The sequence below is a fragment of the Uranotaenia lowii genome, chromosome 1, assembly GCF_029784155.1.
Source record: "Uranotaenia lowii strain MFRU-FL chromosome 1, ASM2978415v1, whole genome shotgun sequence".
Taxonomy (NCBI): Eukaryota; Metazoa; Arthropoda; class Insecta; order Diptera; family Culicidae; genus Uranotaenia; species Uranotaenia lowii.
This window is the reverse complement of record NC_073691.1, coordinates 4,185,677-4,201,716: the sequence shown is the minus strand read 5'-3', so window position 1 is coordinate 4,201,716 and position 16,040 is coordinate 4,185,677. Positions and strand designations below refer to the sequence as shown.

The window sequence follows — 16,040 nt, the reverse complement described above, 5'->3', positions numbered from 1 at the left end:
TGTAGCGCTTCAATCTGTCACGCTACTTTATGCTAGGGCTGCCATCCGTCCCGCAAAAGCGGGACATGTCCCGCTTTTTTGTTAAATGTCCCGTTGTCCCACGTTTTCCTTAAAATGTCCCGCTTTTTTTTCTCGGGAAACTTTTACAAAATTAACTGACTAACACTGGTAAAAATCAAATTTTAGTCTCAATTAGAATTCTGTGATAAACAAAAAATGTTTCAAATACGTCTTTTTCTCAAAATAAACAGCATTTTTCATAGTTTATATAAGACAATATTGAATATCACTAAAGCTGCTATGGCAGTAAGATTCTGATTTAATTAAGTGTTTTTGGAACACGTTCAACCAAAATGTATTAAAAAATATTGTTTAAGTTTTTTTTAAAGATTGTTGAATTAAAGAAATTAATTTTTTCGCCGGAATCTTAGTTAAATTGCCTTTTATTATACACCACCTGTTTCAACTCAATTGTTCAAAGTATATAAAGATGAAGGTTTCGTGAGTTTTCAAATTTTTAAACTAATTTTCGAACAAACTAATTTTTATACAAATTACATACAGGTTTTTCACACGAAATAAAATCTGCCAATTACATGTACGGCTTGAAATACTTTCTCTCAAATAATGTGTTATTTCGTGAGAACCGTGGAAATGAACGGTGTATATGGCAAATAAAAGGGTGTAAATAGAAATCATGTAAAAAAAACTGAGCATAATCAATCTTCGTTTAAAAAAAAAGTTTAGTGTATTTTCTGTGAACCTGGGGGAGGAAGACTGAATAAAAAAAGAAAAAAATCTTTCAAACGTCAAATTTCTCTCATCAATCTACCGACCAGTGCGAAGGTTCGAAATTCTACTTTCTCATTTAGTGATTTTTAATAAAACTTGTTTGATGCTGAAAAGCACTTGTTTTGCATAAAACAATGATTTTATCAGGTTTTGTTTTGCTCTGGTAAATTCTTGCATGATCAGGCGTATTGCGTCGCTCAAATTTCGTTAAAGTTTTGAAGCTGATAAATAAAAATGGTTTGGTTAATGGTTGTTCTAAAAATAGCTGAATCTAAATTTAGCACCTAAACAACTGAGTTACATGACCCGCTACACGAAACTGATCATCTAAAGTTAAAATTTGAACGATTACAAATCTTTTCAACAATTGCTGGCTTTTTGCCGAACAGTAAAAAAAACGATACAGAAAACGATACAGCAAATTTCAGTCTTCCTCCCCCAGCTATGAACAAGTTTGGCTGATGGTACACGTATGTATAAGTTTGGCTACACAATTAAAAATAGTCAATGTCCCGCTATTTCTTCGTGAAATGTCCCGCTTTTTTCTAAAAGTATCTGGCAAGCCTACTTTATGCGGATGATCTTAAAGTTTTCAGAAAGATTTTCAGTAAAATTGACGGACTGGTCCTGCAAGAAGATATTGCTAGACTTGAAAACTGGTGTCTCGTGAATAGAATGCTGGCAAACGTGAAAAATGTAGTCGTCAATTTAAGCCGAGTACGTATCATTTTCAAATTTGACAACAAAGTTTCCGGAGAGAATCTTGAAAACGTGGGCTCAATTCTGGACCTTGGTATGAAGAGTGATAACAGACTCACATTTAACGAGCACGTAGCTCTAACTGCAGCAAAAAGATTTGCTACTCTCGGATTTCTGCGCCGGAACACTAACGACTTCGATGATGTATCTATGTACTGAAGGCCGACTACTGTTCATCAGTAATCAGCATTTTGAAATACTCTGTCAAAGCGTGCGCACATTCCCAGCAAACATTTTTGTAGCCATATTCTATATATTTACCTACTAAAATGGAGGCAATCCGCGATGCCATGTTAATGTTTGACGTTTTGTAGTTAGGAAAAAAGGTAAACGAAAAGGTGAAAATTTGAATTTAAAACTCATTTTACTACGGCTTTTCACTTCAGAGATATCTTAAAAAGTTAGTTGAATCAACTTTTAGGTCTTCTTCTAGTGTTTTAAGATTTTTTGGAAAAAATACTAATAGCTACTAAGCGATAAATTGAGTATCAAAAACTGGTGTTTTTCTTGCGATTGAAAACACATCTAAGTATTTTAAAAGTTTTCGTATGAAAAAGTGATATATTCACTAAAAAATTCATTCATAAGTAACAAAGTAACAAATTTGATGTTTTTTTCTGGAATCAACGGAGTGTTTGAGTTGTTTTTTGTATTGGAAGAAGATTAAAAATGATTTCGATTTTTTTTTATAGATTTATTTAAGAGTTGTATTTCATTTATGAAAAATGCACTTTTGAAATGTCTGCTCTTATGTGAGAGCTGTTTGCACATTTTTCGAAAATTTCTGTAAAAATAATCAAATATATTTCTGTCGGCGTGTCTTGCAAGTACCTTCTCATGACAAAATTTTGCCCAATAACTATTAAAAATAACATTAGGAGCTAATTTCCTTTTAATTATATGCCTGTTCCTGAAAGCTTCCCTAATTCTCTAAACTTTTGTGAGGAGAACTTTATGGCGCTACTGTTTGGTTTGGTGACGACGCGAAAACTGCAAGTTTTTGTGAATCGCTGCCTGCGGAACATCATCCGCGCTTGGTGGCCTGGCAACTGGATCTCAAACGTTGACCTTAATCGCCGATGTCATCAAAAGGCGCTAGAAATCGAGATTCGGGAACGTAAGTGGAGATGGTTTGGACATACGCTGCGAAGAGATGAAAACGAGATTTGCAGACAGGCGCTTGACTGGAATCCAGATGGGCATCGAAGAAGAGGCAGGCCCGAAAGCTCGTGGCGGCGAAGTCTAGCCGCTGAAAACCGCACAGTTGACGAGAACCTTGGCTGGCAGCAAGTGAAGACGCTGGCTCCGGATCGCCAGTAGTGGAGATCTTTTATCTCAGCCCTATGCGTCGGTCAATCGGCGCCGGACCCTTAGGTAGGTAGGTAGGTTTGGTTACAACTCCCATATACATACATAAATTTCATATCATTCTTAAGCGACGAAAACTACACCAATTGGGCGCTATCCGACACCTTATTCGGTTCTATCGGTAGAATGCTAGAGAGCGCAAGATTTTGCTCTCTTATCGTATCCTTCAAATCATTGCCAGTGACATTATTTTATAGTTCGCTTTTTGGTCCATATCACTCAATTCCCATCTGATTTATAGCTATCTGGATGCACTGCTGGTTGCAGAGAGAACATGACGATGATTTTTTCCCTTGAAGCCCGCATAAGAGCAAAATTTACAAACATAGCGGACTTTCTTTCATATCCGATTTAAACTGACTTCAGACGAAATTTTATACGATCTTTCCACTATGCAGTTGGAATTGCGATTCGCAACAGCATTGTAAACGACTTAAGTTATCATTTCTGATACGATTTCATGTTTGCTCAAACAACACAATGATATCGACTTGAGCGAATCCAGCGCAGTTTCGTCAGGTATGCTTTAGGACGCCTTCCACTTGAAATGAACCAAAAATGCAAAATTTCAGCTTATTCTGACTAGATTTAGGGGTGCCTCACAGCCCTCAAAGAATCGTTTTTCTGACCTTCAAAAATCACCAAAGGGGGAACCAAAGCAAATCGATGATGAAATTTTTCCTATACATCCATTGCCACCCTAATTTAAGCCCTCCTCCTCAAAGTGAGAAAGACTTCAAATCCTAAAATGTCATGTCATTTCCCCAGCTACATAAATCATTAATTATAAAATAGGTTATTCGCTTCCTAGCGTCCGAAAATGGTTGTGTATAAAACTGCTTCGTGTACTACTACTGAATGTGACTGTTGCTTCGAAGTTATGTTGGATTTGAATTATTTTCTGGAATTCATGAAGACATGCATTTAAAATTTGACATACAAGCTGCAGGTATCAATGATAAAGGAAAACAAGGTCACAAATTTTAAAACACTTGATTGTTTTCGCGAGGCGCAATATTTGAATTGAATTGTTGCCAAAGAGCTCGATTAAAAAAATATTTGTATGAAAAACAATAGAATCGTTCCACATAAGCTCGGGTCAATATGATATTGAAATTTGACATAATCAACAAATAGGTGCACTACAATGGATTTTTTCATCAATCATCAGCAGAAAAAAAAACAAATATGGTGATTGACGACCAACAGTCCAGATTGGTGGCAACTTTTCCGGAACAGGCACATAATGTTTTCGATTGTTTTTAATTTTTTGTATTTTTGGTGCGTCGGAGTTTTTTTTGTGTGCTTCCGATTCCAAAGTTGAATCTGTAATACCGAAGTTATTTTTTATCAATATGTAGTGTTTGTTTGCCCTCAATTGAGCCAAACTTATCCACGTAGTTAATTAGATGCAAAGTGATGCGGCACCGGCGGCGGGCGTCAATTGTTTACTGGAAATGTTTTCAATTTACATGTTAAATGATGGAATTGAGCCTGCAGTCATTTATCTCTGGAAACGTGGCTGGGAGGGGTGGAAATTCATTGACCAGAACGAGCGAGCATCATTAATGATGAAGGTGGGTAGAAAGTATGATTTCGCATGGCACTCGAGAGAGCTTTGGCAAATTGGCGCAAGCTCTTCAAAATTGTTTGAATTCTGGTAAATTTTGAAGGTTTTTTACTAGAAAATTTATTCATGAGAAAAATGACCAAAAAAATAAAATAAAGGTATAAAACGTTAGCAAAGTTTCTTAAATTTACTAACCTCTGCCATTTGATCAATAAATTGTCCTTATGGCCTTACCGGCTAGAATTACAAATGAATCAACTTCTGGAACGCTTTCAATTTATTTTTACCCCACAGACAGGTTGCAAAAATTTCCTACAGATTGACAAAAAAAAAGTCCCAACAAGGTATCTAATCTCTAATTCAAAGTTCATCAGCAGAACTCGTTAAACTTGACTTGACGTGGGCCTCGGTGAGCTTCTATTAAAATTCAACCGAAAAATTTCCATTAAATTCGTATTGCACAACAGGTCGACCCGAACCGAGAAAAAAAAATCAATTAAGCCATTCATGAAACTAAGCGCAGGAGTAGGGGAACCTTATCTTGTTTCGGGCACGTTGGTCATCCGAAAAGTTTCCGATTTGGAATCCGAGATTCGTTTCTGCTCTCCCTAGCGAGACTGACTGATTGTCAAGCTGTTGCCCTCGGGGGAAAAAGTTTTTCTCCAATCCGGCTTTTGAAATTCAAAACTCGTGACAAGAAGGTAGTTTTGTCCGAAACCAGCCGTGCGTTTTCGCGATTTTGATTTGCTAAAAGGTTTTGCGTTTTTTCAGGGTGGGTCACAATTACTTTAGTTTGAAATTTTCAGTTTCCACGGTTTTCGATTTTCAAGTTACTGTTTTAGAAAACAATTTTCAACACATTTTACTCGAATTATAGCAATTGTTGTTAACTTGTTGAGGAACGCGCGCGAATCCAAACGTAAAAATTGAAAATTCGATGTGCTATGTATCGGTAGTTACTTGCTCAAAATTCACCAATTAATTATTTTTGAGCATTGATTTTGAAAAAAAAACCTTGGTTTAGAACATTTTTAAAGTTTTATAATTAATCAGAAAACGAAGTTCGAGGTAACTCATTTTTAGCAGTACTTCTATTGATTTACCCTGCATACCATGCATTGATTAAAAAAATACATCCAAAAAATTTAGAAAAACGACAAAAGTGTCGAAAATTAACCATAAACCAAACCAAAAACCATAAAAAAGACAAAAATTAGAAAATTGAATCCAAATGGAAAATGTGAAAAAGTCCAAAAATGACAAAAATAACTTAAAAGACATTAAATAAAATGGATAATATGATGAAAATGGTGAAAAATTACAAAAATGACAAATAAAAAAAAAAAAATAGAAAAAATAAAAAGATGACAAAAGTGACAATAACAACAAAAATGGAAAAATTGACCAGAATGATAAAAAAAAGACAAAAATGACAAGAGACACAAAAATAGAAAAAAATTTGAAAAATATAAACAATAAAAAAAGCGCATATGTGGAAAAAAAATGACAAAAATTAAAAAAAAAAATACAAAAATTACAATAATAAGAATAATAATAATAATGACACATGAAATTAAAAAAAGGGAAGAAGTAAATAATAACATATTTGAAAAGAAAAGAAAAAAAGCCGAAAATCAACAAAAATACTAAAACCTTAAATGATAACCTACATAAACACAAAATGATTTAAATAAAAAAAGTTAAATCAAAATTGGAAAAAGTGTCAAAAATGACAAAAATAACTGAGACGACAAAGGTGACGAAAAAAAAGCACAAACAGATTAAAAAAATGACAAAAATTTTGAAAAATAATTAAAAAATTAAACAAAAATTACAAAAATGAAAAATAGGACGAAGTTGAAAAAAGTGACAAAAATGACAAAAATCAAAAAAGGATAAAATGACAAAAATTGCAAAAACGCCAAAGAAAAGAGAATGACAAAAAGACGAAAATGACAAGAGTGACAAAAATAGAAAACAATGGATGAAATTGTCAACAACAACAAATGTTGATGTTGACAATTTCATCCAGTTTTCTTAACATCACTCAAGGCGTTTATGAAATGTTCTGTGGCCACCCTACATTTGTCTAAAGAAGTTTTTCAATTGTAAAGCGGAATGAGAACAATTTCGTTTTTGAAGACTGAATCTAGCTCGTCTAGACCCGTAAATCTAAAACTTTTGGTTATAAAATAAACTTTTGTCTATCTGACTTCAAATCATACTTGGAATTATATTTTTCTAAAATTAGTTTCAAGGTTCATCCAATGACGTTTGTATATTGTTTGAAAAGCCATTCAACTTCCGAGAGCCAGTTTTTGAATGGCCGGGTACCTCACCTCGCTTTTGAAAACTGATCCCTCAATTGTTTAACTTCAGTCAAGAGGCTTTCAATTGATTAAACAAGCATCAGCAACAGCATCCGTGTGACGGTTCGTGCGCTGTGTCACGGAATCTGTTGGCATATTAAATTACCAACTTGTCTAAATGGGCAGCGAAACTTTTTAGCCACCCAATTTTCCTCCCAATACTCCTATGCTACTTTTTGCCTTCTCCTATCCTCGAGATCGTAAATTCAAATTTATTTCAAACAGCAGCCAAACTCTTTTGCGACGGGCCGCCAAATTTTGGAGGCACCAGCTTGAACACACGAATGAACGAACGACCAAGACGACACCATTCGACTTTTATGAAAGTCCTTTGAGGTGCGAGCGAACTTCTTCTGTGATGGCAAATCATTTAACTTTTCTCATCTGGCTGGTGACGGCACATCCAAATTATCGCTTCGGGTTTTCCTTCACTCGTTCGAATTCAACTCGTCTTTTTTGGATGGGGAAAGGGGTACATAAATCTTTCAAGGATAATTGAACGTGGACGAAGAAGAACATTTTGGGGAGCTTTGCCGATTCCCTTCGCCTCTTAAAGCCATTTCCCTAGATCATTTGTTTCACTTTACTAGTTTCTTTAACTTTGCTCGATAAGTGGCATAGCATAAATTGTGAGACATTTACATTTTCTGTCTAGGAATTCGACTCAATTGAATGTCTATCAATCCCCAGGCGTTGAATCAATTCCATATGGATCTCGGTTTGGTTATCGAATCGTATAAATGCAGGCGCCTTCTTGCAGTTGTCGCAAAAATGAGCTTAATTTACGCTTAATGTAATCTACCAAAGCTCACCTGTGCTCTGCCTTGCGATAGTATTTCTTCACGAACGGGTCCACATATGAGTTGGAACCATTTTCGCCGTTGTCATTGGCCGGAACAGCTACCGACAGCGGAGACGGGGGTTCCATCATGCCGTCGAAGAACATTTTTTTCCTACTTCTATCAACTGAAGACGGTACTACTGTGAGTTCACTTTTGCCTTGGCCGGTTAATTTACTATCGTCAGATTGACCAACGGCTCTTCTGGTGGTGTAAATCGATCGGAAAAGTTGATCGATATTTGATCTCGGCGGCCGATTATTGCTGCCAACGCCGGGGGTGATTGATGATGATCCTGCGGAAGGTAAAACGAGAAAAAAAGGATGCAGATTAGGGTATGATTTTGTCCATATTGTTGGTGGACCGTTTTACTTCATCGCAAGAGAAGGAAGGGTCGGAAATTAGGTTGACTGTGAAAAAGGAAAAAAAAGATTGTTTACATTATCAATGAGAAGGGATTTGCCGGGGATTCAAAAAAGGGTTCCGGCTTATTGACGCATTGATTATAGGATCGAAAATACCTCGAAACAGATTGGGGCACAATTTGCCGGCAGCAATCTGTTTACCATACAAATAACTTTACAGGGATCATGTTTACCGTAAGGTGAGACGAGGAAAGTTCGATCAGATATATAGCAAAGCACAATAGACAGGGATATTTATCGACATGAAAATGTTAAAAACCAATATGGAAAATATACTTCACTAAGTTGTTCACTAAAGAATTACTCAAAATATCTTACAATTTATTTGCGTTGCTTGAAAAATGTTCCAAAATAAGTGGTCTTAAGTGACGACCTTGTGGATCATGATACAGCACATAATTGCAAGACTTCGTACGAAGCCCTGAAATTTTTAGGTCTTCAGGATACAGTTGCTTTGTTGAATCAAGCACAATCATTAGTAAGGTTATTTAAGAGCCACAATCAAGACAAAAAACTAATGCCAACACTCCAAAAACCCATCCTAAATCCCAAATTCTGCTACAGTTTTTCCAAATTTTCCCACTTGTTCATAGAAATTCAACCCGTTTCGGAGGTTCTGGTTCCATATTCCTATAACCAAAGTTGTACCCGAGTAACACCAATTGTTTTGTAACACTCTTGAAGCCTCTTATAAAACCTTAACTTTCTCTAGAAGCTTGCTATAAAACTTGCAATGTTACTTGGGTATTTCTATTTTTGAATTCTGTATCCAGCGTTTTTAGCGTATCTAGAGTAACATTTCAAAACCGCGAAACTAGCAGTTAGCACGAAACGAGAAAAACGCATTTGAAATTTCGGAACATCTAATCAAATCCTATTTGACAAATCGATCACTTTTTGTTCAAGAATATCACGAAATGTGCATTATGTTTACAATAAGTGGTTCTTTGGTTATCAAGAACTTGAACTTTTTTCACTAAATTTAAGAAATTTTCGAGTTTCACCTTTTTCCGATTCCAGTTATGGCTGCAAGTTTCGCCCAATTGATCGGCTGTTTTTGTTCTGGGTTTTGCCCTTTGGTCCTACACGAAAAAAAACTAATTAGAACGTTTTGTCACACACGGTCACGGCCCTACACGGACAGAAAAAAACAACCCACTCTAGGTACTTTTGACGTAAAACGCCACTTCAGTGCAGGAACTTACTAGTAGGTTAAAGCACAACAACCTAAAAGTAGGTAGTTGTGCATTAAGGTACCAGTGGGTGAAAACGACGTACTTCGTTAATTTTGGGAAAAAATCGAAAAAAATGGTAAAAAGCTGTAAAATTAATAATTGAATGCTATTTTCAACTTTTTGCATGCTTTGTTAGCATGAAATCATGTATTAAAAACAATTAGTGTGATATTTATAGTTTATTTATTCAGAGGTACTGTAATTATTGTGCATTTTTTCGTATAATTATGTATATTTTAAACGTCTTGTCTTTTGGTTACATGAAAAAAAAAACCAAATTGACTAAGAACTAACTTACTTCGCGGCCTGTTCTTTCGCGTTTCTGCCCATCCTCTCCGGTTGGTTTCCTTTCCAGTTTCTTTTCCCGGTCCCGGTCACGCTGCTCTCGACTGACACGATGGTCCAGGTAGTTCCGGCCCGGTGTCTCCTTGAAGCAAAAACATTTTCGGACGCTCTCCGCGTTGTTCGCCCCGATTTCTCTAGCGGCTGATTGAACGCTACTGCGGTATGGTGCGGCAGCCGGAATATCTTCCGTTTTACACACGATAATCGGGAAAGTTTCCAGTCACCATATTTCGCGAGAAGCACCAGCTGGGTTATCATCTCGGCAGATACGCAGCGGCTGCAACCTGCAACAGAAGAACAAAATTAAAAAAACATTTTCTCAGTAGGGCATATTCAAAAAATTAACCATAACCTTAAACACAGATTGGCCGGAACTTAAGTCATTTCTGGTGATGATGTTCCAGCAGAAAACTTACCCGAAATATTGTCCCGGTGTTCCACCGGGATCCGGTCACAACGTTGTACCTTTTTTTTAGGAATGAACGGATTGCGGCGGTAAACAAAATTAAACTTCCCGGCACAACGCGTCTTACTCAGGAAAAAAAATGTCGGACAATAAAACAAACAGCTCAAAAGCTGTCAAATATGTATGAGTGGGTACTTATTACTGCTTTTGGGTTTTAATGTAAGAACCTTCAAGTAAATTAAAACTACCCACCCAAAACTACGTACTTTGGGCTTAACGCTATTCAACCCAGCAGTGAGTAGTAGAGTGGGTAGTTTTGTTTTGTCCGTGTACACGAATAGAAAATGCAACCCCATTTTGAATAGGCGTAACTTCAAGTTCCAACGAAAATGCATCAAAAGAAAGATTCATGAATTTCATTTTTAGAATGTTTTAAGTGATTTTAAGATTAAACCGGGTTTATTAGTTAAAATGCAACGCGTACATCCGGAATGACCGTTAACTCGATTCGTTTATATTTGGCAGTTTCCCCCTTTTGTAATGTTATGCCAGATATTCATTTTCAATATTTTGATAAAAGGCGAACACGAAATTATTGCGACACCGAAAATGTCATGCCAATTTCTTATAATGTTTAGAATCAAACCAAAATTTTAGGGTAGTTTATACATCGGGGAGAGTGGGGTATATGGGCCACTTTTTTTTCTTTGCTGTATAACTTCTTTACTATAAGAGATAACAAGAAAAAAAATGCAATGGAAAGGTTTTCTACATTTTTAAGGTATCATTAGGCTTTTTTTTTATTATTTTTTAAATACATCAATTTCGCAAGTTCTGACTGTTTAAAAAAAAGTAATTTTTTCTGGATTTTGAAAAACTGTGGGGAAACGTTGGCCACCAAATCCAAATTGTCTAGATAACGTGCTAAGTTTATGAGTTGACTCAAAACTGAAATTTCATTATTCAATTAATTATTTTAAAGCATTTCCAGATGAGGACATAAAAAAGAAAGTTGTGTTTGCTAGAAAAGTTCCTAATTCCTGGCTGGCGAACCTTTCGGCAAAATTCCTTATGTAGGATTTATGTTTGTCTCTATCGCATTGGATAAAATGGACAAAATATTTTTCACAACTCTTCATTTTTCATAAGAAAGCTTTGCAGATAGGAAAAACGTATTTAAAGTTCTGAATGTGTATAAAAACTCCAAAATCCTGTACCAGTTCCTCAGTTTTTTTAAAATTTTCTTAACATGTCCTTCTGGTCTTTGACTGTCTTCTTGCTCTCCCGAAGTTGACAGGTTCATGTCCTTTGGAATAAAATGGACAAAATTGGCCTCATACCACTCCAGGACACTTTTAGAATAGTTTCATGATGCCAAATCTGGCCAAAACAGCGGAGCTTCGTCGTGCTGCTGCAATAATGGCACAGGGCGCTTCTCGAGGCACCCGATTTGTACATCTCGCCATTTACTTATGCCCTTTGTCACGAAAAGCTCACTCCTCAGTCCGCAAGAGCAGATGGCCTGCCAAATGAGATATTTGGATGCGAACTTCGACATTTTGTTCTTCCTCAATTCGTCGTCCCCATCGAACTTGCTCTTGCCGGTAAAAACTCCAACCCCGGAATTTGCTTAGAATCGACTTTCATATACTTTTCGTCGTCCATCACACAGCAGCCATATTTTGTCAGCATCTTCTCGTAGAGCTTCTGTGCCCGAGTTTCAGCCGTCGATTGGTGCCGCTCATCGCGGTTTGGGAAGTTCTGTACCTTGTATGTATGTGGTTCAACTCTGTTTATCACATTCTGGATGTAGTTCTGCCACATGCCAATCTTTTTAGACAAATCACGGCTTGAGAAGTTGAGATTTGCTTTAATCATCCGTTTAACCTTTCCCTCCGTCTTTTTGTTTTCCGGTTCTGGTTTTCTTCCAGCTCCTTTGCCGTGGTCCAAAGTCAACCGCTCCTGGAACCGCTTCAACACACAGGAGACGGTTGAATGGTGAATGTTCAACATTTTTCCCAAATGCCGGTGCGACAGGTCAGGAAATTCCAGGTGTTTGGAAAGAATTTGTTCTCTCGACTCGCGTTGGTTCACCTCCATTTTCGTTGAATCGAAAAACACGACTTCGAGTTTGATAGCATGTACCTAACTAATATCAGAAAGTCCCCAGAGAAAGTGTCTAAAACTTGGTTGATGTTTACCCAATGGTAAAAAAATTATGGCCTGTTGAATGAATAATTTAGGTTCTTGTTTATTTCACTTTAAAGCTTAGTTCTTTTAGAAATGGGACAGTTACGAATGCGTGTATCTCAAAAACCATTCGTTTGATCAAAATACTTTCTATGAATGAAATGAAAGTAATTTTATGATAATTCATGAAAAAATTTGAAAAAAAATATTTATCGTTTTTTGTAAGAAAAATCTCTACTTCATTCTTTATACCTCCCATCGGCCCGCGCACACATTTTTCAGTCATGATATTGATCAGTTTTTCAAACTTATATTTCGCCTTATTTGTTTTTTAAGTGGCTACATCCTCCTCCTTCAATTTCCGCTACTTTTCGGTCCAATACTTCTCTTTTAAAAGAAACTGAGGGCAATTTAGTGAATACAGCTGTTTCGGAATTAACAAATTTCATTATTTTTGAGCCACTTTTCGAGCGTTTTAAGTGGAATTTCTGCTGGCAAAATCTGACAATAACGAAGTCAAACCATCATGAGATTGAACTTAAAGTATAATCGGTTAGTATAGATCGTAGGTTGCGAAGGGTACATTCAAGATTGCTCTTTTAAGGCTTTTAAAAACAGCGAAAATAAAAATTTTCGTTTTGAAAATTGTAGTTTTTTTCCACAGGAGAAGAATTTTGGCAAATAATTATATTTTGTACAAAATAACGAGAAAATACATACTTTAATATACCCGGGACCTTGCCACGAGCAGGCATGGTATAGGATTCAAACGCTGGATTTTTTTAAAATAGGGTATTTCATAAGTTTTGCGTTCATCAGAAATCATCTGTCCCATAGCCTCGGTACTGGCTATACAGGTTACGAGCTCTGAAACTAGCAAAAAATGGATGTTCAAGGTTAGGTTTGAATCACTCATTACTAGGCAACACTTTGAGCTTCTCAGAGAAAAAAATGTTGGACATTTCAGCGATCTAAACTTAGTTCTTCGTTTACTTAAAAATAAAAATTCTGGTATGAGACATGACTTCCTTGATGACCCTTAACCGTAGTTGTTGATCACGTGCTTCACTCCAATGCATGATTTGAACTTTGGAGACATTTTTGACAGTGTTTGCATACTATTCCACCACTCACACACAGTTATTCTTTGAATAATCAACGGTTTGTTCAGCTATCAATTTGATAATGATGGATTTTGAAGGAAACTGTGCAAAATTATTTTTTTCTCTTTCTCTTGAATTGTAAATATCTCAAAAACGAGTAAACTTTTAATTTTGAAAAAAATAGGTCAGATAGTACTTTTTACAGGCAACAAAACGCTGTCATAATTTTGAATGTCCGATTACTAGTTAAAGAGTTATTAGCGATAGAAAGTGTCCCATTTCTAAAAGAACTAAGCTTTAGAATGAAAAACCTGAAATTTTGTATTCTCATTACCTATTCAAAAAGAATGATACATCCTGGTTGAAGTTAGGAAAAATGTGAATTGTAAACAAAAATCAATGAAGCAACTAAATCAAAGCAAAAGCTAGTGTCATCAAACTTTGTTATTCGTCATATAAAGTTTTGGAAAATAGAACATCAGTTTGAGTCAAGCTCCTGGAAGGTATATTTCAGATACTTTTGAAAGAATTCAAAATTTCGAGTAAACACTGAAGACAATTTCTGTTTTTGTATGAAGCGTTAGATATGTGTTTCTACTGAGGTAAAACATCGTCTAAAAAGTTCTTTATAATACAGTTTTTTTTTCGAATTTTGAATTGCATGTTAAAAAAAACTTTTCGATTAGTTTTCTATTCGGTGTCAGTTTAAATTTCGATTTGCTATGATTTTTTCTTAATGACTTTCAAGTTAAGTAGTTAAGAAAAATCTGAAAATTACCTCAAATCATAGCAATTGGATTTCAATTATCTCATTAAATTAATCATTTTATTCCATTTACCCCCAGATAGGGTAAGTAGGTAGGTGGGTACTTTAGAAAGAATGCCTGAGCCCTGTTTTGAATATTAAGTCAAACAGATAAGATAAAACGTCGTGACTCGCGACAACCGACGACGATGCGCTATTTGTTACCCCAATGTGGACAATGCTGTCATCCATCAGTTATATGGCATTAGGTAGGTGAGATGTGGAATTTTTTAACCCGTTTTATCAAAAAGGCTAATTGGCTTAAATGTGATTAAGCAATTGGTTAATTTTCGAATCATTTTTTTTTGGTAATTATGAATATTGTTGATTATTACCTTTCGCAATCCGACTGCTGATTTTCGTGCACTTCTGACGGCTTCCGGAAGACTCTAACGACGGAAGGTGACTGACGATTGGACGAAGAAGGTGCAGCTGTGGAAAGTTTCCACAAAGGAAGCAAATGTGGGTGAAGGTGTTGGAGGTGCAGCTGCTGGATGATTTCAGTGCCGATGGGTGGCGAAGGGAAAAACCGATTTTCACCGGAAGTGAAATGATGTCACCTTTGCTGGATCACTCTCCGGAGCCACAAATTTTCATCAACCGGACTCGTAAAAAAATCGGCTCTTTATATAGCCACACGAAAACACGGATCACAGAATTGATTTTACATTTGCAATTTTTCACACAAACCCCGACAACAGTGAGGAAAATTTTGCCCCAACCAACATGCACAAGCTTTTTCCTTTTTATTTTTCAGATACACTTGGATGGTGTGCAATTTGTCACCAATAACAACCGACACGTCCTGAAATCGCACGACTCTTTAACAAGAATTTTTACACAAATGGCAATTTATCGAACCGAACGCGATCTCCACTGAAAATTTCCCGACACAACCGAGTGTGTGTAACATTCGTATTTGGAACGAAGGAGGGTCTGTTTTTTTTTGTTCTCGCTCCAAGCACCCAACCCAAACAACGCAATGATGGAGAAAATTCACGCCTGCTTTGACGTTTTCTTTCACCCTCACTTTGATATTGTTGTTCGACTAGGAGGAAGAATGTTGTTTTGAAAGACTTTTTACGACACTTTCGACACGACACAAGCAAGACTTGGAGGCTTCAAAGAATCGACGCGGCACCCGGAATCACCGGAATCATTGGGTTCTGTTTGTTGGAGAACTGTCAAAAATATGGCTGTTGTTTTGCTGCTTTTTCCATTTTCTCTCTCCGTTTGTGCAACCGGCTGAGATAAATCGCGAGAGAGGGTTTTCCTTCACCGTTCTCGCAAAGGGTAAAAACGATAAAAACTTATCGTTTAGTTACTCTCTGTTTGAATGAGAGGAAAAATTCATGGGATGAAAAAATGTAAACAAAGGGAGAGTGCCCCCTTGCTTTGGTTCGCAGTTCGCTCTCTGTTGTTGGGTAGGATTTTGCTTCATCATCTGCTGCTGAGAGAGAGCCTGGTGGGTGGTTGGAGGAAAATCGAGTCCTTGGAGAAGGTGGAAAAGAACGATACTCAGAATCAAAACAACCCAAAAATGACTTTGCCAGGGCACCAAACTTAAGTTCAGCTGTCTTTCTTCATTTTGGGGTGTTCTCAATACACCAAAGTTAAAGTTCGGAGCTCGAACTTATCACCCCAAAAAAATTTCCCTTTTCTCCCGCATTTTGTAACCAAAAAAAAAAAAACAGTTGTACCGAAAACAAAGTATGGTAAAAAGCGTTTAATTTAATATGATTCTATTATTCTAAATTCATTCTATTTTACAGCTTTCCAGAACACGTTAGTTTATCGAGTGTCGATGCAGAAATCGTATTCTAGAACGACTAGA

At 36.5% G+C, this 16,040-nt stretch overlaps 1 protein-coding gene across 1 annotated transcript in view; it reads right to left on the bottom strand.

Annotated features, from left to right (window-relative positions):
* The window catches only part of LOC129738470 (cytosolic purine 5'-nucleotidase), a 96,472-nt gene extending 81,090 nt beyond the window's left edge, over positions 1 to 15,382 (bottom strand). The window contains exons 1-2 of the mRNA XM_055729683.1: positions 14,542 to 15,382; positions 7,671 to 7,992 (exon numbers count right to left, since the gene is read on the bottom strand). Coding sequence (XP_055585658.1) covers positions 7,671 to 7,804 — 134 coding nt within the window. The 5' untranslated portion in view covers positions 7,805 to 7,992; positions 14,542 to 15,382. The remainder of the gene's footprint in view (positions 1 to 7,670; positions 7,993 to 14,541) is intronic.
* Between the last annotated feature and the right edge of the window lie 658 nt (positions 15,383 to 16,040).